This window comes from Trichomycterus rosablanca, chromosome 9, assembly GCF_030014385.1.
Source record: "Trichomycterus rosablanca isolate fTriRos1 chromosome 9, fTriRos1.hap1, whole genome shotgun sequence".
NCBI lineage: Eukaryota > Metazoa > Chordata > Actinopteri > Siluriformes > Trichomycteridae > Trichomycterus > Trichomycterus rosablanca.
In genome coordinates this window covers 20,055,871-20,080,800 of record NC_085996.1, presented here as the reverse complement: position 1 = coordinate 20,080,800, position 24,930 = coordinate 20,055,871, and the positions used below count along the sequence as shown (strand labels likewise).

At 39.5% G+C, this 24,930-nt stretch overlaps 1 protein-coding gene across 1 annotated transcript in view; it reads left to right on the top strand.

Annotated features, from left to right (window-relative positions):
• Nucleotides 1-23,764, top strand: part of cd2ap (CD2-associated protein) — a 124,168-nt gene extending 100,404 nt beyond the window's left edge. Inside the window, exons 13-19 of the mRNA XM_063002044.1 lie at nucleotides 4,564-4,714; nucleotides 5,475-5,590; nucleotides 15,642-15,757; nucleotides 17,695-17,775; nucleotides 19,208-19,371; nucleotides 20,746-20,809; nucleotides 22,190-23,764. Of these exons, the coding sequence (XP_062858114.1) occupies nucleotides 4,564-4,714; nucleotides 5,475-5,590; nucleotides 15,642-15,757; nucleotides 17,695-17,775; nucleotides 19,208-19,371; nucleotides 20,746-20,809; nucleotides 22,190-22,231 (734 nt within the window). The 3' untranslated portion in view covers nucleotides 22,232-23,764. The remainder of the gene's footprint in view (nucleotides 1-4,563; nucleotides 4,715-5,474; nucleotides 5,591-15,641; nucleotides 15,758-17,694; nucleotides 17,776-19,207; nucleotides 19,372-20,745; nucleotides 20,810-22,189) is intronic.
• The last annotated feature ends 1,166 nt before the right edge of the window (nucleotides 23,765-24,930 follow it).

Genomic DNA, 24,930 nt, shown 5'->3' with positions numbered 1-24,930 from the left:
AAACCAGTGCACTGCTTAGGAGGCTTTTGATGCTGTAGGTAGCCTACTAAATATGCGTGTAGTGAAGCTACTTAAGAGTTTAGTGTAAACCTAACAATAGAGCACCTCTTTGTTGGGAAGACAAATGCAATTTTATTTTCAAATATTTTTATTTCAACTTATTGCTTCTGTACAAATGTAAATACGTTTTCATCTTTATCAAAAAAATTTTTACCTTTTAAATCTTTATCTTATTTAAATTTGAATTAAACATGTTTAAGTGAAGTATTTTCTGTTAACTTACCAACATATACCTGAACTTATACCCAATAAAAAGGCATTGTAAGAGCTAGCTGCTGTTTCATTTATTCAAATTCCTCCTCCATGGAAAAAGTGGGCCGGGTTTGGGCATGAAACTCCCGGGCTGAAAAAGGGGCCCACTCCGGCCCTGCCTTATAGAGAAAAGGGAGTTTAGAACTTGGTCTTAAATTATTGAGAACTGAAGGATCTAAGCTAGGCTTCTTTAAGATTGGCTGAATGACTGCTTGTTTAAAACAAGATGGAACAGTACCACTGTTTAAAGAGCTGTTGATTACACAGGATAACAAAGATTTTGCTACTTGGAATAAAACATGCTATTTACATGAAATCGAGTGTGCTGATTCCGAATATGAAGTCAAAATTCGCGCAGGACGTCGAGATTTTAAGTTACAGGCCAAATGCAGTTTGGTGACAGCTTGGTAGATTTGTCCATGTTCTGCAGCTTGGCAACATTGTAATTGCTGCACCATAGCTAGTTGACAATATTGTTTTCTTATATTGCTAGTATGTCTGCTTAAGCCTAAAGATGAGTAGGAGGAGCTGTGTTAACCATCCAGACAATTTTTGCTACATTTGTGGTAAATACACCCTATACGATCAGCGCAAAAACCTGACGAAGAGAGTGATGATCGCTTACAAGTAATATTTCGGGTGTAAATTTGGAGATCAAGACAAAAGCTGGGCACCTCACATCTGCTGCACTGTGTGCTACGCTGGTCTCACACAGTGGCTCAATGGCAAGAGAAAGGCAATGCAGTTTGCTGTGCCTATGATTTGGCGGGAACCGAAAGATCATCACTCGGACTGCTATTTTTGCATGACTAATGTTGCTGGATTTTCAAAGAAGAACAAGTCAAAAATTGTTTATCCTGATTGTGAGTCTGCTCTGAAGCCAGTGCCACATGACGCTGAGAATACAGTGCCAATTCCACCTGCATCTTGTGCTTCTGAAAATGACAGTTCTGATGGAGATCATGAGGATGATGTTGCTCCTGACGCATGTTATGATCCAGAATCTGAACATGGTAAGCCTCACTTGCTTCTGGCAAAGCTAGCCTGAAAGCTGTATTGCTGCACAATGGCAATGAAAAGCCTTCTGTTCCTATTGCTTATGCTGCGGGAATGAAACTAAAAGCAGGAATTTGTGTTTATAATGACACATTCAGATCCAAACTGAACACGCTTGAACTCGCCGCTTGGGATGCATTTGTGCTAGTTGTGCAAAACTTTCTTGGCAACCATCGGGCTGACAACCATGCTGAACTTGTGAGCAACATGTTAGCAGCGTATCAGCAACTCGGCTGCCGAATGTCACTCAAAATTCATTTCTTACATTCTCATATGGATTTTTTCCCTTCAAATTTGGGTGATGTGAGTGATGAACACGGGGAACGATTCCACCAGGATATTGCCACCATGGAAAAAAGATATCAAAGTCACTTCAACCCCAACATGATGGGCGACTACTGCTGGTTTCTGCAGCGGTCAACAACAGACACTCACAAGCGCAAAAGCACGTGCCTGAAGCACTTTTGAACACTGTATGTGCAATTGTGCATTGCATAAAGACTCACGAGAACTTTTCAGTTACACGTTTGTTAATGTGAAGCAGTTTTTGTAATCTCTAGCAGTTTTGAACCACAATTTAGTTATGCACAGTGGCTGTATAACAGATACAAAAACAGTTTCTCGCGTCTGTTTGAATAACCAATGATACAGAGTATAACTTCAGAACCCGACGTCATAGGCAAAATTCGTCTACAGATTTAAACTCTGCACACTCGATTTAGTATAGGACACATGAAACACTCCAAGTAGCAGACAAAAAAATGTTTTCTGTGATCCAGTGTTATTGTTCGAATGCTGGGACAGACTGTAAAAAATATATATACACACTATATTGCCAAAAGTATTCGCTTGTCTGCCTTCACATGCATATGAACTTGAGTGACGTCCCATTCTTAATCCATAGTGTTTAATATGATGTTGGCCCACCCTTTCAGTCATGTTGGAACAGGAAGGGACCATCCCCAAATTGTTCCCACAAAGTCGGGTGCATGAAATTGTCCAAAATCTCTTGGTATGCTGAAGCATTAAGAGTTCCTTTCACTGGAAGTAAGGGGCCGAGCCCAACTCCTGAAAAACAACCCCACACCATAATCCCCCCTCCACCAAACTTTACACTCGGCACAATGCAGTCAGACAAGTACCGTTCTCCTGGCAACCGCCAAACCCAGACTCGTGCGTCGGATTGCCAGACGGAGAAGTGTGATTCGTCACTCCAGAGAACATGTCTCCACTGCTCTAGAGTCCATTCCATGAAGTTCTCTACACACTGTTCTTGAGCTGATCTGGAGGCCACATGAAGTTTGGAGGTCTGTAGCGATCGACTCTGCAGAAAGTTGGTGACCTCTGTGCACTATACACCTAGGCATCCGCTGACCCCGCTCTGTCATTTTACGTGGCTACCACTTCATAGCTGAGTTGCTGTCGTTCCCAATCGCTTCCACTTTGTTATAATACCACTGACAGTTGACTGTGTAATATTTAGTAGTGAGGAAAATTCACGACTGGACTTGTTGCACAGGTGGCATCCTATCACGGTACCACGCTGGAATTCACTGAGCTCCTGAGAGCGACCCATTCTTTCACTAATGTTTGTAGAAGCAGTCTGCATGTCTAGGTGCTTGGTTTTATACGCCTGTGGCCATGGAAGTGATTGGAACACCTGAATTCAATGATTTGGTTGGGTGAAGGAATACTTTTCGCAATATAGTGAAGTTTGAATGTGGGTGTTACATCAACAGAAGAGAAAATGGGCTTCATGTTCATAATTAAGTCTATTAAATGGAAGACACAGACTTCAATTGGTGTATTGCTGCTGAACGTCAATAAATGAGACTTCAGAATCTTGGTGTGGAATGTAAGCTCCAGGATTGATTTTAGATGTGAAGGCAGTGGGATTTAATATAGTGTTGATAGTGTTAAACAAAACCTGTTAGTGAAAGAATGTCAGAAAAGTATTTAATTCTGGCTGTTTGTACAGAGTGCTGATAAGTAATCAGACAATCTCTTAGCATTTGATAGGAAATTTGCAATTTATCCCTCTTCCACTTGCGTTTACCTTTCTGCATTCCTGACGTACAATCTGAGTATCCCTGTTAATCCTGAGCTTTAAGTTTGGATTTAGAGCCTGGGACACTGGTGCAAGAAGCATTAAACATGGAGATCAACTCATCAGCACTAAAGGGGTTCTCAATAGTGCGAGTAAAGGGAGCATATACACCGATCAGCCATAACATTAAAACCACCTCCTTGTTTCTACACTCACTGTCCATTTTATCAGCTCCACTTACCATATAGAAGCACTTTGAAGAACAGGATGAAAGCAGGCTACAAGGGTATGTAGAGAAACAGATGGTCTACAGTCAGTAATTGTAGAACTACAGTGGTCAGGACCACTACAAAGTAGGTATTATTATTTGGGTGGTGGATCATTCTCAGTACTGCAGTGACACTGACATGGTGGTGGTGTGTTAGTGTGTGTTGTGCTGCTATGAGTGGATCAGACACAGCAGCGCTGCTGGAGTTTTTAAATACCGTGTCCTCACTGTCCACTCTATTAGACACTCCTACCTAGTTGGTCCATATAGTAGATGTAAAGTCAGAGACGATCGCTCATCTATTGCTGCTGTTTGAGTTGGTCATCTTCTAGACCTTCATCAGTGGTCACAGGACGCTGCCCACAGGGCGCTGTTGGCTGGATATTTTAGGTTGTTGGACTATTCTCAGTCCAGCAGTGACAGTGAGGTGTTTAAAAACTCCATCAGCATTGAGGTGTCTGATCCACTTATACCAGCACAACACACACTAACACACCACCACCATGTCAGTGTCACTGCAGTGCTGAGAATGATCCACCACCCAAATAATACCTGCTCTGTGGTGGTCCTGGGAGAGTCCTGACCATTGAAGAACAGCATGAAAGGGGGCTAACAAAGCATGCAGAGAAACAGATGAACTACAAAGTGCTTCTATATGGTAAGTGGAGCTAATAAAATGGACAGTGAGTGTAGAAACAAGGAGGTGGTCATAATGTTATGGTTGATCGGTGTAGATGCTACTTTAAAATGACACTCATTTGTATTAAGCTGTCACGTGCAACCAGCAGATTAATGTAGGCTTTGTTGTTGATGTTATTTCAAATACAAAACTTCTTACTGATGAAATTCTGCTCATTTACTTAAGCTTTGTCCTTTATAGTTGACAGGTCTGTTCCAGACAAACCCTTCAAGCCAGCTGCACCCATTGTTCCCCCGAAAAAACCCGTACCTCCAGGAAAAGGACTGCTCCGTCCAGTGTCTCTGCAGCCGAAACGACCCGAAAAACCTCTCGTTCCTTCTACAGTAGCTAAGTATGTTATTGCTAACATTTAAAATTTCATTTTGACCTTCATAAGAACTAAGATGTAATGAGATTATGCTGTTTCGAACCATAAATGCTGACAATACTGAAATGTTTTGGTAACTTAATCTCTTCCAGATTGCACATTGAATGGTATTGGACATTTTAAGTTTTTATCAGAAGATTAATTAAATGTGACAACACTTAGAACCTTTGGGAGGAAAATTGGATTGGGGGGAAAAATGCAAAAAATAAATAAATAAATAATTTGACGTGGCCGCTCAGGTGGCGCAGCGGTAAAAACATATGTTGGAACCAGAGCTGGGATCTCAAATACATCAAAATAGCCAACAAGCAAACATGGCATTAAGCCCTAAAAAACTTAACCCAAGAAAACCAATCCAGAGTTTGTCTTGGGTAAAGCAGTGAATAATCAAATAAAATAACAAACAGACCTATTAGAGAAGCAGCTCCTTATTATGCTCCTTCAGAGGTCATTTACAGTTACAGTCATGTTTTGTATATTTTTTTAATCAAGCCCAACTAAGCACAGTGATCTATTATCTGGTTTCTTCACTCTGCTCTAAATTCCTCACTCAAACTGACTTGTTTGTAAATGAGAAAAACCCGGTATTCATCTGCAAATGTTAATGTGTGAGAAATATTTCATCATGCACGATTATGCTGTTGTTGATAGAACTCAGTGTTATTATTAATAAGATTAATATTAACAGATTATGTTTTCTACACTTTTATTTGTCTCTGCACAGACATAATGGAGAGGTGTCCCAAACCAGGCCAAAGTCAGACATCAATATTGAGCCATCACTACCCAGCAAACCAAAAACGCAGTCAGCAGAGAGTTTGGACAGAAGCACCAACTTGGGTAAGTTATGCCAAGTTCACACTCAGGTCACTGTACAGTTCACACTACACGACTGGATCTCTTGTAATCAGGAGTCTTTTAACTACATGACTGATCGGCGATACGGGGTTTCACACTACACCATCTACCACCGACTGGAATCGCAGGCGAGCTTCTCTGGTCTCCTAAACTACGTTCTGTCATGAAAACAAACGTGAGAAGTGACGAGGGGTTTAATGATACCACGTCTAAAAATGCACGTCAACAAGTAGTGAGCGATCAAAGTTTGTGCGCTGATGTGCAGCGTAAAATCAAGGAGAAGAAATAAATGAATCTGAGTGGATTTGGCTACATGAGCAGCAGGGATTGTTCTATAGTGAGTTGGAGGTTAATAAACATTTTTTTTCAATGCAACGTTGGTGTTATGTTTTGTACAGAACGATAAGGTCAGAAATACTGTAAAACTTGTGTGTGTACCGATGTATTCTGATATAAACTATATTATGCCCCTGTCCCACCTTTTTACACTCCTTCCCCGCGTTTCTCCTCACCCCGTATCTTGCATTCTCATTGGCTGTTCGACACCCATTGCCAGTCGGCCGACTCTCATCCAGATATTTGACATGCTAGATATATAACTTCAGTCGCTCGGATCGAGTTGTTACACGTAGTGATTGAGAGTCGAGTTTCGATCGCCGAGTTGCTTCCGAGTCTGCAAATCTAGCGCCGACCAGTCGGCAAGCGATAATCAGGGCACAAATCGTGTAGTGTGAACTAGGCATTGGATACTGATACAGACTCACTTATATGGTGGAAACAGTAAACAGGCTCGAGTTCCTTTTAAAAAACATGTAAAGAACTGTTTGTGGTTTTGCACTTTTCTTATGCTGCACATTATTTAAAGTGAGTTGTTTGTGAGTTTTTTATATAAAGGATATAGCTAATTAAGATTTCTATTTTGTTCAAATTATTGTTAATTGTTGTTATATTGTTATTGTTATAAAGTTTGAGTTCCTTGAAAGGATAATTAGGTGGTGCTGTTACTATTTTTGCATATCTTCAGTCTTTTAAATAAAAAATTTTCAATTGCATTATACAAAAAACAAAACAAAATTGCAATCGCAATCGAGAATCAATAATACATTTGAAAATAATCGAATTTTTTTTTTCAATATCACCCAGCCCTAACTGTATTACAAATTCATGTGGACAGATCTGTAAAAATGAAATGTGTGGCCCTCTGGTTTAGGTGTTTATGTGAAATCGGCCCTTGGTAAAAAGAAGTTGTGCACCTCTGGTCTAATCCATAGAGCAGGTCTCAGCTAGCATCTCTGTGAATTACCAAAAACAATATCATCTTCCCACCCACTGAGCCAGAGCCACCTCTAATCTAGCGAGTTAGCAACCACACACAGCAGCGAGATTGCAGGAAATTAATGTCTGTTCCCAGCAAGTGAACCCAGCTGTGCGCTATAAAGAAGTGGTTTTGTTAGTAATGCTTTTTTTTGATAATGCTAGTAACCATTTTTGCTTGGGTTTGTTGATGGGTGTATGATTTATATTTTGTCTTCACATGGTATCCCTTTGATCTGATCTTTGAAAAGGAAATTTCCAAATCCTATTTTTCCTATTTACTAGGGCTGTCACATGATTAAATTTTTTTAATCGAGATTAATCGCAATTAAAGAACAAAATTAATCGCGATTAATCTCGATTAAAATTTTTAATCGTGTGACAGCCCTAATGTATATGTATTCATCTCAATTAATCGCAAACTAATAATTAAGCAAAATTTTAACAGTTATGCACATTGTTATTGCAAGAACGTGTTTACCAATAAAACATTCATAAAATATGATAAAATTATTAAATCTAAATTCATTGTAGAAAGCACATTATCTGACAAAAGTGAGGATCTTTTCCTGTTCATGACCCTGACACTGAAAACAGGTGCACCAATAAGGCATCAACAAAGCATCAAAACACAGATATGATTATTTCATAGATCTATTAAGAAAACCCTTTAATACTGTGTTTGTGCAGAAAGAATACTGGGAAATACTGTTCTACATTACCATTTAAACATCTATAAATACCTGAAACAGTCAAGTTAGCAAACATTATCTATAAGTAATTGACTGTAGCTATATAAAAAAAGTGTTAATTAAAACAGTCCATGTAAACGCTTAGTCCATATGAATATCAGATACGAATGTGTTTTTAGAAAACTACAAACATCACAAATATAAATTATGTATATAACCATGTGATAGAATAACCTAAATAAACTGTAGAGATGAAACATCACACAGAGTTTTACTTTTTACCGGAGGGGGAGGACGCGGAGCTACACGGTTTTGATGGACAGCTCTAGCAGCCAATGGAAATACTCGTTACGCTTGCGTGATTTCATTCATCTTTTCATCAACACGTAAAAAAGTGAAAACCGCTAAAAGTACAGGGGTTGGACAAAATAACTGAAACACCTGGTTTTAGACCACAATAATTTATTAGTATGGTGTAGGGCTTCCTTTTGCGGCCAATACAGCGTCAATTAGTCTTGGAAATGACATATACAAGTCCTGCACAGTGGTCAGAGGGATTTTAAGCCATTCTTCTTGCAGGATAGTGGCCAGGTCACTACGTGATGCTGGTGGAGGAAAACGTTTCCTGACTCGCTTCTCCAAAACACCCCAAAGTGGCTCAATAATATTTAGATCTGGTGACTGTGCAGGCCATGGGAGATGTTCAACTTCACTTTCATGTTCATCAAACCAATCTTTCACCAGTCTTGCTGTGTGTATTGGTGCATTGTCATCCTGATACACGGCACCGCTATTGGATGCACATGGTCCTCCAGAATGGTTCGGTAGTCCTTAGCAGTGACGCGCCCATCTAGCACAAGTATTGGGCCAAGGGAATGCCATGATATGGCAGCCCAAACCATCACTGATCCACCCCCATGCTTCACTCTGGGCATGCAACAGTCTGGGTGGTACGCTTCTTTGGGGCTTCTCCACACCGTAACTCTCCCGGATGTGGGGAAAACAGTAAAGGTGGACTCATCAGAGAACAATACATGTTTCACATTGTCCACAGCCCAAGATTTGCGCTCCTTGCACCATTGAAACCGACGTTTGGCATTGGCACGAGTGACCAAAGGTTTGGCTATAGCAGCCCGGCCATGTATATTGACCCTGTGGAGCTCCCGACGGACAGTTCTGGTGGAAACAGGAGAGTTGAGGTGCACATTTAATTCTGCCGTGATTTGGGCAGCCGTGGTTTTATGTTTTTTGGATACAATCCGGGTTAGCACCCGAACATCCCTTTCAGACAGCTTCCTCTTGCGTCCACAGTTAATCCTGTTGGATGTGGTTTGTCCTTCTTGGTGGTATGCTGACATTACCCTGGATACCGTGGCTCTTGATACAAAGATCACAAAGACTTGCTGTCTTGGTCACAGATGCGCCAGCAAGACGTGCACCAACAATTTGTCCTCTTTTGAACTCTGGTATGTCACTCATAATGTTGTGTGCATTGCAATATTTTGAGCAAAACTGTGCTCTTACCCTGCTAATTGAACCTTCACACTCTGCTCTTACTGGTGCAATGTGCAATTAATGAAGATTGGCCACCAGACTGGTCCAATTTAGCCATGAAACCTCCCACACTAAAATGACAGGTGTTTCAGTTATTTTGTCCAACCCCTGTAGTTTATCATCGGACAGTTCATGCGCTTTACATCCTAATTAATCTGAAATACAGTTAATTACCACAGAGACACACATGTATGTGGCACAAACAGCCAAATAAAAATAGTTAGATTAAAAAATTTTATCTTGATTAATTTTTTTTATCGCGATTACAATTTTTACGCGTTAATTAATGCGATTAATAACAGCCCTACTATTTACCTTTTTTTTTTGCCTAGGGCAAGGGTTGCTTAGTGGTTAAAGTACTGATCTAGTGATCAGAAGGTTACTGGTCTAGTGATCAGAGGCTTTGGGGTTTAGGGCAGGGCTGGCTTAAAAATTAAGGTACTGGACTAGTTATCAAAAGGTTAATGGTCTAGTCAGTAAGGTACTGGACTACTTATCAAAAGATTACTGGTACAGGGCAGGGGTTGCTTAGTGGTTAAGGTACTGGTCTAGTGATCGGAAGGTAACTAGTCTAGGGCAGTGGTTGCTTAGTGGTAAGGGTACTGCACTAGTGATCAAAAGGTTTGGAGACTAGGGCAGAATTAACTTAAGAATAAAGGTACTGGACTGGTGATCAGAAGGTTACTGGTCTAGAGCAAGGGTAGATTAATTGGTAAGGGACTGGACTAGTTATCAGAAGGTTACTGGTTTAGGGCAAGGGTAGATTATTTCGTAGGGTACTAGACTAGTGATCAGAAGGTAACTGGTCTAGGGTCGGGTTGCTTAGCGGTTAAAGTACTGATCTAGTGATCAGAAGGTTACTGGTTTAGTGTAGGGGTTGCTTAGTGGTTAAAGTACTGATCTAGTGATCAGAAGGTAACTGGTCTAGTGTAGGGGTTGCTTAGTGGTTAAAGTACTGATCTAGTGATCAGAAGGTAACTGGTCTAGTGTAGGGGTTGCTTAGTGGTTAAAGTACTGATCTAGTGATCAGAAGGTAACTGGTCTAGTGTAGGGGGGGTTGTTAGTGGTTAAAGTACTGATCTAGTGATGAGAAGGTAACTGGTCTAGTGTAGGGGTTGCTTAGTGGTTAAAGTACTGATCTAGTGATCAGAAGGTAACTGGTCTAGGGTAGGGGTTGCTTAGTGGTTAAGGTACCGTACTAGTGATCAGAGGGTAACTGGTCTTGGGCAGGGGTTGCTTAGTGGTTAAGGTACCAAACTAGTGATCAGAAGGTAACTGGTCTAGGCCAGTGGTGGCTAAGTGGTTAAGGTACTATACTAATTATCAGAGGGTAGCTGGTCTAGGTCAGTTGTGGCTTAATGGTTAAGGTACTGGACTAGTGATCAGAGGGTAGATGGTCTAGGTCAGTTGTGGCTTAATGGTTAAGGTACTGGACTAGTGATCAGAAGGTAACTGGTCTAGGCCAATTGTGGGCTTAATGGTTAAGGTACTGGACTAGTGATCAGAAGGTAACTGGTCTAGGCCAATTGTGGGCTTAATGGTTAAGGTACTGGACTAGTGATCAGAAGGTAACTGGTCTAGGCCAGTTTACTTTCTGATGGACAAAAAGGCCTGGCTTGCAGTGAGTGTTTCAATTAATCTCAAAGCTGTTCAGTCTGGTTGAGGTAGAGCACTGTGCAGGTCATTGGAGTTCCTCCACACCAAACCCGTCAAACCAAGTTTTTTTTATTTTTATTTTATTTTATTTTTTTTATTCTTTATTTATTGACATTTAACATCACAATATTTTCAGTACAAACTGTTTTTTGAGTTTTATACATTTTTTCAATATTTCCTTTCTCTATCCCTCTCTTCCCATCCGTGGCGGGAAGAAAACAATAATAATAACAATAATAAAAAAAAGTACTTCTAAATGAACTATGTACAATCAGGGAGTGAATTTTTATATATAACCTATACATTACTCTTTGAAAATAAAATCAGGCCTGAGGGGTGTCACATAATTAACGCATTTTCCCCCAAATTTTAAATTTAAGAATGCTGTTATCCTCTCCATTTGATAAATTCCCTATGTGATGTCCATCCATGCATTCAGGGTTGGACTCTCCCGGGATAACCACTTCCTCAAACCAAGTTTTTTTGAAGCTTACTTTGTGCACAAGTGCCCTTACACTTTAGGACATATAGTGTGTGTGTCACTTCTAGGAGCCATGAACTTAGCAGGGACTGAATGATGTGGAAAATTTGAAAAAGATCGAAATTTGATTTAGCAGGGTGCTGAAAGCTTGAGCGTCATACAAGCTGCTAAAATCATGTCATGCTGAAAGGTCACTGTCATGTTGCATCACCCTTGCTGCACTGTGGTTTTTGATTTTGTCCTGGAATGCCTTTTGCATGAATGAATGATTCTTTTCTGGCCAATGCATCTAATACACAGAACAACAATCAGAATAATGTATACAGTATAATAATATACAGTATTTACAGTATAAATAATATAAAATGTATGTACTATTGAATATATACACCGATCAGTCATAACATTAAAACCACCTTTTTGTTTTTACATTTACTGTCCATTTTTATCAGCTCCACTTACCATATAGAAGCACTTTGTAGTTGTAGTCACAGTTACTGACTGTAGTCCATCTGTTTCTCTGCATGCTTTGTTAGCCCCATTTCACCCTGTTCTTCAATGGTCAGGACCCCCACAGGACCACTACAGAGTAGGTATTATTTAGGTGGTGGATCATTCTCATCACTGCAGTGATACTGACATGGTGGTGGTGTGTTAGTGTGTGTTGTGCTGGTATGAGTGGATCAGAGACGATCGCTCATCTATTGCTGCTGTTTGAGTTGGTCATCTTTGAGATCTTCATCAGTGGTCACAGGGCGCTGCCCACAGGGTGCTGTTGGCTGGATGTATTTGGTTGGTGGACTATTATCAGCCCAGCAGTGACAGTGAGGTGTTTTAAAAACTCCAGCAGTGCTGCTGTGTCTTATTTACCATGTCAATATCACTGCAGTGCTGAGAGTGACCCACCACCCAAATAATACCTACTCTGTAGTAGTCCTGGGAGAGTCCTGACCATTGAAAAACAGGGTGAAAGCAGGCTAACAAAGTATGTAAAGAAACAGATGGACTACAGTCATTAATTGTAAAACTACAAAGTGCCTCTATATGGTAAGTGCAGCTGATAAAATGGACAGTGAGTGTAAAAACAAGGGGATGGTTTTAATGGTATGGTTGATCTGTGTATATATACACCATACAGTGTATCACAAAAGTGAGTACACCCCTCACATTTCTGCAAATATTTCATTATATCTTTTCATGGGACAACACTATAGACATGAAACTTGGATATAAGTTAGAGTAGTCAGTGTACAACTTGTATAGCAGTGTAGATTTACTGTCTTCTGAAAATAACTCAACACACAGCCATTAATGTCTAAATGGCTGGCAACATAAGTGAGTACACCCCACAGTGAACATGTCCAAATTGTGCCCAAAGTGTCAATATTTTGTGTGACCACCATTATTATCCAGCACTGCCTTAACCCTCCTGGGCATGGAATTCACCAGAGCTGCACAGGTTGCTACTGGAATCCTCTTCCACTCCTCCATGATGACATCACGGAGCTGGTGGATGTTAGACACCTTGAACTCCTCCACCTTCCACTTGAGGATGCGCCACAGGTGCTCAATTGGGTTTAGTCCATCACCTTTACCTTCAGCTTCCTCAGCAAGGCAGTTGTCATCTTGGAGGTGTGTTTGGGGTCGTTATCCTGTTCGAAAACTGCCGTGAGGCCCAGTTTTCGAAGGGAGGGGATCATGCTCTGTTTCAGAATGTCACAGTACATGTTGGAATTCATGTTTCCCTCAATGAACTGCAGCTCCCCAGTGCCAGCAACACTCATGCAGCCCAAGACCATGATGCTACCACCACCATGCTTGACTGTAGGCAAGATACAGTTGTCTTGGTACTTCTCACCAGGGCGCCGCCACACATGCTGGACACCATCTGAGCCAAACAAGTTTATCTTGGTCTCGTCAGACCACAGGGCATTCCAGTAATCCATGTTCTTGGACTGCTTGTCTTCAGCAAACTGTTTGCTGGCTTTCTTGTGCGTCAGCTTCCTTCTGGGATGACGACCATGCAGACCGAGTTGATGCAGTGTGCGGTGTATGGTCTGAGCACTGACAGGCTGACCTCCCACGTCTTCAACCTCTGCAGCAATGCTGGTAGCACTCATGTGTCTATTTTTTAAAGCCAACCTCTGGATATGACGCCGAACACGTGGACTCAACTTCTTTGGTCGACCCTGGCGAAGCCTGTTCCGAGTGGAACCTGTCCTGGAAAACCGCTGTATGACCTTGGCCACCATGCTGTAGCTCAGTTTCAGGGTGTTAGCAATCTTCTTATAGCCCAGGCCATCTTTGTGGAGAGCAACAATTCTATTTCTCACATCCTCAGAGAGTTCTTTGCCATGAGGTGCCATGTTGAATATCCAGTGGCCAGTATGAGAGAATTGTACCCAAAACACCAAATTTAACAGCCCTGCTCTCCATTTACACCTGGGACCTTGACACATGACACCAGGGAGGGACAACGACACATTTGGGCACAATTTGGACATGTTCACTGTGGGGTGTACTCACTTATGTTGCCAGCTATTTAGACATTAATGGCTGTGTGTTGAGTTATTTTCAGAAGACGGTAAATCTACACTGCTATACAAGCTGTACACTGATTACTCTAAGTTATATCCAAGTTTCATGTCTATAGTGTTGTCCCATGAAAAGATATAATGAAATATTTGCAGAAATGTGAGGGGTGTACTCACTTTTGTGATACACTGTATATACCAAATATATGTATACCACTGAGATCCGTGTTTGAGTCTCAGTGGTGGTGGGCTAATGGCAACCCACTGTGACCTTGACCAAGATAAAGTGGTTGATGAAAACGGAATGAAAAAAATAAACAAACGTGTATTCCTTAACAATATTTTGTTATTCATGAGTGGAGGCAGATGAAAACTCGTGTCCTGTGTATTATCATGTAAAACACCTTTATTTGTGAACTCATTTTTTGTACCTTTTATGCACTCCATAGTATAAAAATGTTGGGAGGGTATTCATATAAAAATAAGTTATTCTTTTAATTTTATTAATTTATTACGTTTTCAGCTCTGTAAATATGGATATATGTTAATGCAGTGTTAAACCTAATTGTACCTAATAGTGAACAGCCCAAAAGCTTTTAATTTTACTTTTGATTAGAACAAAAACAGAAGTACACTACGTCAACTATATACTAAAATATTTATGAGACCAATAAAAGCAATTAAAATAAATTTCTAAAGAGCGTCTGAAATCAAATTTGTGGTTTAAACGGTGTAAAGTTTAAACTTGATTCATCTTCTTGATTACAAATTGAATTTGTAATCTTTCAGTCATTCAGTAATCCTTATATTAAACATAATAAACAATAAACATTAGACAATTTGTCTTTCAAAATAATCATGATCCAATTTAACTGGAAATAAAGTCTTATAGTGACCTAATCTAATTATTATACAGTTGGGAATGGGAATATTTAACCCCATATTGCAGCTGCCTTTTTAAAATCCCACCAAACATGTATAGTAATATTTAAGATACCAAGGCCTCTGGATGAACTTTTGGGCTTTCTTTTATGGCCAGGTACGTTTGCTGCTGCACCATAAAATTGAAACTTCAGGGCTAAGCTCCTGGTGGTGTCTCTAGCAATGTTAAAGTCTTAAAAATCTTTTAATACCCTTTGTCTTTTCGGTTTTTGGTGCCGTAATCTCATCTCTCAGCTTTTATAACCTTTTTTCTTGTAACAGATGTTTTCATCATGATTGCAACACACATTGAACACTAGGGAATTAAGGAAATTAATTTTTAAGGAAATGAAGGGAAATTAGGGGTCGTTATTGAGTTCCCAATAGTTTAGTCAAGTAACCCAGATTAAGATCACACTTCAGTAGGTTTTCAGTAGGCTTCAGTAGATTTTTTCAATATTATGTAGGGGCTGAATAGTAATAGAATAGACTTTGCAGTAGTAACAAAATATCCTGCTACAACAAAAATACTACATCTCTTCTAATTTTCCGCATCATTCAACGGGTAGACAATTTAAAGCAAAGTCTAGCTCTGCTGAAAAGTTTATTTAGAGTCATATTTTTTGGGGGATTGAGTAAGGTGAGTGTGGTTACAACTTTTTTCCAGTAACATTTAAATGAATATAAGTCCCAGGTTGTGCTCATACAATACTCTTGTATATGGTAGTACAGTGGTTTTAGTTTCCATGTCAGGTGGTATGAACCCAGCATGTAAAACTTAATTATCGTCTTTTACTCTTTTTAAAATTTGCTGGCTGTTATTGGTTTTATTATGTTCTTTAAGCATGTTTTTACTTTGTTGTTTTTTTTGTTTGTTTTAGATCTCATAAGTTTTGATGATGTTTCCTGTTCTACGGAAAAGTTGTCACACCCAACTGTCAACAGACCAAAGATGCCTGGCAGACGACTGCCAGCCCAGTTTGCTGGAGGCCCTTCTGTAAGTAAAAATCGTAGTTTTTTTGCATTTAAACAGCACTCAATGTTTAGTCTTTCACACTAGTGTAACCAGTTTTGTGTGTTATTTATAGCAAAGCTTAAACTGTTTCAAATTATATAAAAAAGCATATATAAGCATTATAAAACATTATATTTTAAAGCATTATATCAGCTTCAAAAGAACTGAGTTTCTTTTCTGTTACATACATGTTCCTAATTAAAACAGAAAAAACTAATTGCAGTTCTCTGTTTTAAATACATAAGGACATAAAATAGGTCACTGCCAGCTGGGCTTCTGGCACGTTTGTCTGTGTCTGTAGGGAAGGGAATTGGTTCAGCTCATCACTGCTGCAATTACTGCCTCTGCTGGCTGATCGAAGTGTCCGAACAAGAGGCTTCGTTCTGACGGCAGTTCATAGCTCTCTTTAGACCTTAGGCAGGGGAAAAGAAGTAATTGTTGGCTGTATACATGTCAGCGAGGGGCACGAGAGACAAAATATTGTGTAAAATAATACACTGCTAATTTGGTTTGACATACAGCCTGTGTGTATGTGTGTTGCTGTGTATTCTATTCTTATTGTTCTATTCTATTCTTAATGCTAAATGTTTTGAACATATCAAATCATAAGTATGACACTTATTGATATTCACATAAAGGAAAGTAAAATCCAAAGCAAAATTATACTAGTGACCAGTTTATGGTGAAGTTGGATGAGCATATACAGTGGTACCTTGAAACTCAACGTTAATTGGTTCTGGGACTGGCATTAAGTTTAAAAGACGTTGAGTTTCAAGGTATTTTTTCCCATAAGGATGTATGGGAAACCTGTTAATGTGTCCCATGGTCCAATGGAACTGCATATGTTTTAGGCAAATGTAAAATAGTGGGGTTGCTTTGGACACGTATACACTGAAAATAACACAAATATAATATAAAAACAATGAAATATAATTAAAAAACAGTAAAAATCAAATAAAAATACAATAAATCCTGCACTTTACCTTTACTTCTTTATTGTTTCCTTATGCTTCTTAATACCGTATTCTGTGCAGTAAAGGCGTATTCACATGAGTAGTAACAAAATAGCTTTTGCACTTTTCCACTTTTTCACTGTTTGTGCACCTCCGGTGAATGCACTTTTACTAAACGGAATACGGTATTCCAAGAGCGTCTCCACATTAAGAAGCGTAAGGAAACAATAAAGAATTAAAGCGCCAGTTTTATTGCATTTTAATATTTTTTAACTGTTTCAATTGTATTTCAATGTTTTTATATAGACTTATTGTACTAAAACAACAAGTGAGATTTTATAAGTTGAGAGAACCTATAAGCAGTAATAATTAAGTTTAGTGTTTGTGTCGTTCTCTGAGTACATTAATCCACGTTAAGCTTTATTTTTTACATTAAGCGTTTTAAACTCGGAAAAGCTGATTCTCACTGAACCTCCAGCTATAATGCAGATTTGTCTCATATTTGCACTCTGATATTGTTTCACCGCACCGCTCAAGCCGAGCACTGAACAAAGCGGCTGTTCATTGTTAATTTGAAATTAAATAAATTATTTTTTTAAGGCTGAACACGTCAAGTTTAAGGGAAATGTTAAGTTTAAGGGTACACATTTCTCCCTTAAGGGTGTCAAGTTTTAAATATTTTAAGTTTAGGGGCCGTTGAGTTACAAGATACCACTGTATTGCCAAACGTAGTAGTAGTAGTAATACACAGTAGTAATGTTGGACACTAGCCAAACATTCTCTGGCTTCAGGAAGTACATTTACCCATTTTAGAAATTCAAGGTAAATAAGTGGTAAATAAGAGAAATTTTAGATTAATAGAAATGTAGTCATTAGGAAGGCTTACATTTACGATCTGAATACCGATCAGACAAGCTGTCAGGTGTTGGGTTTCTATACTTTCTAAGAGTTTTGCTCTTTCTACAGCCCAACAAAGAATCCAGTGAGAAAACATCAAAATCAGATGAGGAGGATGCTCCAAGACCAAAGTCCTCCGAGATCCGGAAGGTATGATGAATTACATGTTATTTATTTAATTTATTACAGGCTGCTTGATTAAAAAAAGAGAAGATCCGACAGTACAAGACATGACAGTATAAGAAAATAAAGTCTTTATATTAATACTTATACTTATATAATTATTTAATTATTATTATATATTATTCTTATATATTATATTATTATATTATTATTTAATTATTATTTAATAATATATTTATTTATGCATTTATATATCTAATTGTATCCAATTACCCAGTTCTATCTCCTCCACTACTTCCGAGGAGGGCTATACTTAATACCGCCCTCTCCAACACGTGTGTAGAAGCCAACCGCTTCTTTTTAACCTGCACAGAGCTGGGAATCAGTATTGTGTACGAAGATTCATGCACTGCTGTCCATTATTCATGGTCTTTGTGCAGGTGCCATTGATCATCCAGCAGAGGCCAGAAGTGCGGCAGCGATGAAAAATCCCTTTTGCTTGTACTCCCTCAGACATTGCCATGCACATCTGTTTAGGCGCCTAGTTGGTCGATAGTAGGGCTGCGTTTCAAACTGAAGAGCTTGAGATCTCAGCAGTGGTGGACTTCTGTGTTTTACTGCTGTGCCACCCAGACTTGTCACAAACCAAATACTTTATACTAAATAGTGTTTCATCAAGTAACAACAATTCTAGTCAAGTCATTTGGAATGCTGTTCAACGTGATGGCATGTTGTTTGTTTCCACCTATATCTGTCTCAAACGTCAACTCAGGCAAACAGGCAAAATGCAGTTGTAGCCAAGTGGTTAAAGTACTGGACTAGTAATCAAAAGGTAACTGGTACAAGCCCCACCACTGTCAGGCTTTCACTGTTGGGCCCTAGAGCAAGACCCTTACCCCTCAATTGCTTAGACTGTGTACTGTCACTATACTGGATAAAAGCGTCCGTTAAATGTCAAAAATGTAAATGTAAAACAGCAGATTTAAAGTACCAATGCTGCACATCTGGTTTGGAGAGGTTTTTAAGGGTTTTGTCTGTCTGACATTTTGAAAGCATTAGAAGATGGTTTGGATGGTAGCATAAGTCAGCCATATCAACATTCACATGCACGCAAGCCGGCGTCTACGCAGACATAATTGGATTGACGTCTGCCCAGGGTGTTTCTGCCTTCTAGCTCTTGTTTCCCAGTGGAATTAAACCCTCTGCGACTCCCACCAGGAAAAAGCAGTTGATAAAAATAGGACTGAAAAGTTGCATGCACTAAATACTACAGCTGCTACCACAAAAATGATTTTATGTAAAGTGTCCTAGATTTGGAAAAATAGAAAGACTTTGCACTTATCTGCACTTATGCCTTGGCTGTTATTTTCTTATATCAGTACGCTTGTTTGACATTATCATGCACTTAATTGAGCTTGCGAATACTAAGTGATACTAATACTGTCTCTATTTTGTACAGACACCCTACTTAACACCATCATCATCCATTGTGCATAAAACACCCACTCCCGAACCCAAAGTGAAAGCTGAGGTAGAGGAGGAAAAAGCCGGAGAGCTGGAGGAACTGAGGGTTCAGATAAAGGAGCTGTTGCTCTCTGTAGAATTGCTGAGGACACAGCAAACGTAAGAAAAGCCTTTTTTAACCTCTTTTAGTTTCATCCCTGAGGACAGCTGAAAGTTTCACATTCTGTTTTGCGTTTTTTTTTGTCTTTAATATAATCGTTAGCTGTTATTCAGCCTGAGATTAATCCACATATTACAACCCCAAATCTAAAAAAAAGTTGGAACAGTATGAAAAATAGGACATCCATGCATTTTTTAACAAGACAATGCAAAACCACATGCTGCACACATTACTAAGGCATGGCTGCAGAAGAAGAGGGTATGGGTACTGGACTGGGCCCTGTCCCCAATAAATAAAGTGTGGACACAAAACTCATACTGACGTGTTTGTATGAAGAATGGGACAAAATAAAACCTGAAACACAGAATCACTTGGTATCCTTAGTGCCAAAACATACACTGATCAGCCATAACATTAAAATCACCTCCTTGTTTATACACTTACTCTCCATTTTATCAGCTCCACTTACCATATAGAAGCACTTTGTAGTTCTACAATTACTGACTGTAGTCCATGTATTTTTCTGTATGCTTTGTTGGCCCCCTTTCATGCTGATCATTAATGGTCATGTCTCTCACAGGACCACCACAGAGCAGGTATTATTTGGGCGGTGGATCATTCTCAGCACTGCAGTGACAATGACATGGTGGTGGTGTGTTAGTGTGTGTTGTGCTGGTGTGAGTGGATCAGACACAGCAGCGCTGCTGGAGTTTTTAAATACCGTGTCCACTCACTGTCCACTCTATTAGACACTCCTACCTAGTTAGTCCACCTTGTAGATGTAAAGTCTGAGACGATCGCTCGTCTATTGCTGCTGTTTGAGTTGGTCATCTTCTAGACCTTCATCAGTGGTCACAGGACGCTGCCCATGGGGCGCTGTTGACTGGATATATTTTTAGTTGGTGGACTGTTCTTAGTCCAGCAGTGACAGTGAGGTGTTTAAAAACTCCATCAGCATTGCTGTGTCTTATCCACTTATACCAGCACAACACACACTAACACACCACCACCACCACCATGTCAGTGTCACTGCAGTGCTGAGAATGATCCACCACCTAAATAATACCTGCTCTGTAGTGGTTCTGGGAGAGTCCTGACCATTGAAGATGAGCATGAAAGTGGGTCATCAAAGCATGCAGAGAAACAGATGGACTACAGTCAGTCATTGTAGAACTATAAAGTGCTTCTATATGGTAAGTGGAGCTGATAAAATGCACAGTCAGTGTAGAAACAAGGAGGTGGTTTTAATGTTATGGCTGATCGGTGTATATTGCTGTTGTTTCCAAATAATGAATTGCTAGTAAAAGTTTAGTATTATTTTTATAAAAAATCACAGTAAATTTAGAGTGGTAATAAAGTTTTTATACTTGCAGGAGAGAAATCGCAGACTTGAGAAGTGAGCTTGAAGAAGAGCAGATGAAACGAGTGGCACTTCAGGTAAATCAGCTCTCAAATTACCTTTAATTTTTTTCTCTATTTTAAGTAAAATTTGCAGTAAAATAATGCTTTACAGCACAGAAACAGTTTAAAAATAAGTGGTCCCAAACACTGAAATTAACATATAACTTCCAATCTACCTTGAACATTAAAAGCCACTGACAGGTAAAACACTGACCACTGACAGGTGAAGTGAATAATACTGATTATCTCTTCATCACGGTACCTGTTAGTAGGTGGGATATATTAGGGAGCAGTGAACATTTTATCCTCAAAGTTGATGTGTTAGAAGCAGGACAAATGGACAAGCGTAAGGATTTGTGCGAGTTTGACAACACCAAATTGTAATGGCTACACAACTGGGTCAGAGCATCTCCAAAACTGCAGCTCTTGTGGGGTGTTTCCAGTCTGCAGTGGTCAGTATCTATCAAAAGTGGTCCAAGGAAGGAGCAGTGGTAAACCGGCGACAGGGTCATGGACAGCTAAGGCTCACTGATGCATGTGTGGAGCGAAGGCTGGCCCGTGTGGTCCAATCCAAATTGCTGAAGAAGTTAATGCTGGTGCTCTGATAGAAAGGTGTCAGAATCACAGTTTGTTGCGTATGGGGCTGAATAGCCACAGACCAGTCAGGGTGCCCATGCTGACCCCTGTCCACCGCCAAAAGCGCCCACAATGGTATGTGAGCATCGGAACTGGACCACGGAGTAATGGAAGAAGGTGGCCTGGTCTGATGAATCACATTTTCTTTTACATCACGTGGATGGGCGGGTGCGTGTGCGTCGCTTACCTGGGGAACACATGACACCAGGATGCACTATGGGAAAAAGGCAAGCCGGTGGAGGCAGTGTGATGCTTTGGGCAATGTTCTGCTGGGAAAGCTTGAGTCCTGCCATCCATGTGGATGTTACTTTGACACGTACCACCTACCTAAGCATTATTGCAGACCATGTACACCCTTTCATGGAAACAGTATTCCCTGATGGCTGTGGCCTCATTCAGCAGGATAATGCGTCCTGCCACAGAGCAAAAATGGTTCAGGAATGGTTTGAGGAGCACAACAACAAGTTTGAGGTGTTGACTTGACCTCCTAATTTCCAAGATCTTAATATAATCGAGCATCTGTGGGATGTGCTGGACAAACCATGTCCGATCCGTGGATGTACGGTGTATATGTATGTATATATGACAAATAAAGGCATTCTATGTCATTGGAAATGAAATTAATACACACAAGTGGTTTTTTATGCAGTGTGTGATCAGAATCAGTTAAATGTTTACAGGTAAACAATGATTGAGATTTATGTTTGTAGATGTACCTTTGGTTGTTTGGGTTTCTTTACGAAGTCTGTATTAACGCATTTCCTCCTCCCTCTTTTTCAGCTGGAGATAGATAAATTAAAAAAGCAAATACACTCAACGTGAGATGGGACTACTGGCTCTACTCGCTGATCTAACTACTCCTACAAGCAGCAGATACAACATTCCCAAATGCTTTGAGTCACTGACTATCCCTAAAATTGTAAGATTGACATTTGCACATAATGAGGATTGTAAGGTATAGAGCGGTATAATTAAGACCAATGTATATGTTTATCTCAATATTTCTCTTTGTTTGCCAGCAATTATCGAGGCCTTATTGTGTACTACTGTGCTGGATATGCAATCTCCACCTACTTGTGGGCAAATTTGCAATGTAATACTACTGAAGCTGTATAAAGTCATAGAGGGATTTCATTTGTTTTCTTATATTGCTTTAGTTTTCGGGGTTTTTCTTCTTTTAATTCATTGGGGAGGATCTAATAATGCAGCAATAATCCATCCATATTAGCCTCTTTAGATAGACTAAGGAATATATAGATATAAATAGACTTTTCTGCTGGTTATCATGTATTCTGTTGCTTTGTCAAAAGGGAGAGTCTTGTCTTTAATGGTTTTCTAACATTCCCATCCAGGGTGACACTTTTGTGCCTGTTTTACAAGTGTTAATACTGGGAGATATTGTTTATATGCTTAGATTTGCAGCAAGATATATTTTTTTCTATATTGTCTAATTGTTGATAAGTATGAAAAACTATAAATTCTGTATCTCAGTAAGGTTTGAACGACCCAAAATGCTTAAATCAACACAGTGCTGTAGATGTATTTGCCTTCTTTTGAGTTCTCTTGTTTTTGCAGACTTAATACACTTAGTGGTTTCTTACTGTCACACAAGAACATGAGGAATCAGAAATCGAGCTTAAATCAAGAATAATTATTCTTTGAAGGAAAAAGGGCACCTAGATCCATCATGTGAAAATGTAATTGCTTGTTACACTTAACACCTTTTTAAATTTTAAAGCTGTATGTTTACTTAGGTTGTCTGTCTTGTATTATATGTAATCTTATATAAGATCTGAAATGATCCAATGTGACAATTATGCAAAAATAGAGATGATTGAGAATGGAAATCCTTTTAACAGCACCATAAATGTATACTTTTTTAATTTCCTAACACTGTGGATTCCCTTAAATTTCTGTGTTAGGCTGGATCAGTGGAAGGTCTGCGTGGAGTGACCTTGTATTTTACATATTGAATTTATGTAACGATTTTCACGCTTCACATCGCCCTTTTTCTCGAGTACATTAACAGTGTACTCTCTCCTCAGGCTTGGGCTGGAAGTATTGTGGATCAGGGACCATGTGACTGTGTGTGTGAGTAAAAGTGGATGATTTTTAGCTGCGTATTCTCAAGTTTGCAAAATGATGTCTTAATCCCTATAGCAATAAATACATCCATCAGTGTCCAGTCCACTGATATGTTTGATCTAAGGCTAATTTAATGTTACATAATCGGCATGAAACATTCCTTCACCTTTCCAAATGAATTTGTTTACATGATTTTGTTTTTTTAACTGGAATGCAAGAGCTGAGATTTTGTTTTTCAAACTAAATAAATATCATTATTTACAGATGTCACTCTTGTCTAAAATTGTGTGGTGTTTTTAAAGGTTCTGTTCTGAAAGCCCAGTCCAATATTACCTCTCAATTTGGTTAAAAGTGGCAGTGTTCATGTAATAAATTTACAGTGACTTTTACAGTGATTTTTAAGGTTTAGGAGTAAAACAATGATCTGTTACATGGCGTACTAATCTTAAACTAGGCTGTCTTTAGTTAGCTGAACTGGCTTACAAATTAAATGTAAACCTAGCAACCAGGCGAGAAATCATCTACTTATTTATGCATTTTTTTTCCTAATTTAGCGTAGTCAATTTTTCGTCTTCCGCTGCTGTGGATCCCTGATTGCATTCGACGAGGGTATGTTGCTTCTCACGCCTCCTCTGACACCTGCACAGTCCTAGCAGACCCCTTTTTTGCCCATGCTTCTGCACAGACGCCTCCATCTGCTAATCAGGGTCCTTGCACAGCGTTTGAAGACCCCACCCACATAGTCCGGTCATCCCACCCTAGCAGACACGGTGGCCAGTTATACCCCTTTTCCACCGACGCAGATCCGGCTCCGTTCCGGTTCGCGGACTTGATTTTGAACCGGTTCTGCATGTTTCCACCGGAAAAAAGAGGTTTGAGACAGCGAACTTGCGTTCTAATCTGGCACCACAGAATACTAGTTTTTTCAGCGTGAACCGTGACATTATCGGTGGGCATGTCAAAGTGTAGAGGTTTTCGAGACATTATAACATTATACAAAATTTAAATCACTTTTATCTTTTAATGTTCACCTGATTACATTTTGAGCCAGTTTGCCGCTGTGTACCTATGATGAAAATGACAGACCTCTCTCATCTTTCTAAGTAGGAGAACTTGCACAATCAGTGGCTGACTAAATACTTTTTGGCCCCACTGTATATACACACACACAGATCAGCCATAACATTAAAACCACCTCCTTGTTTCTACACTCACTGTCCATTTTATCAGCTTCACTTACCATATACAAGCACTTTGTAGTTCTACAATTACTGACTGTAGTATATCTGTTTCTCTACATACCTTTTTAACCTGCTTTCACTCTACTCTTTAACCTGTCCACTCTATTAGACATTCCTACCTAGTTGGTCCACCTTGTAGATGTAAAGTCAGAGACGATCGCTCATCTATTGCTGATGTTTGAGTAGGTCATCTTC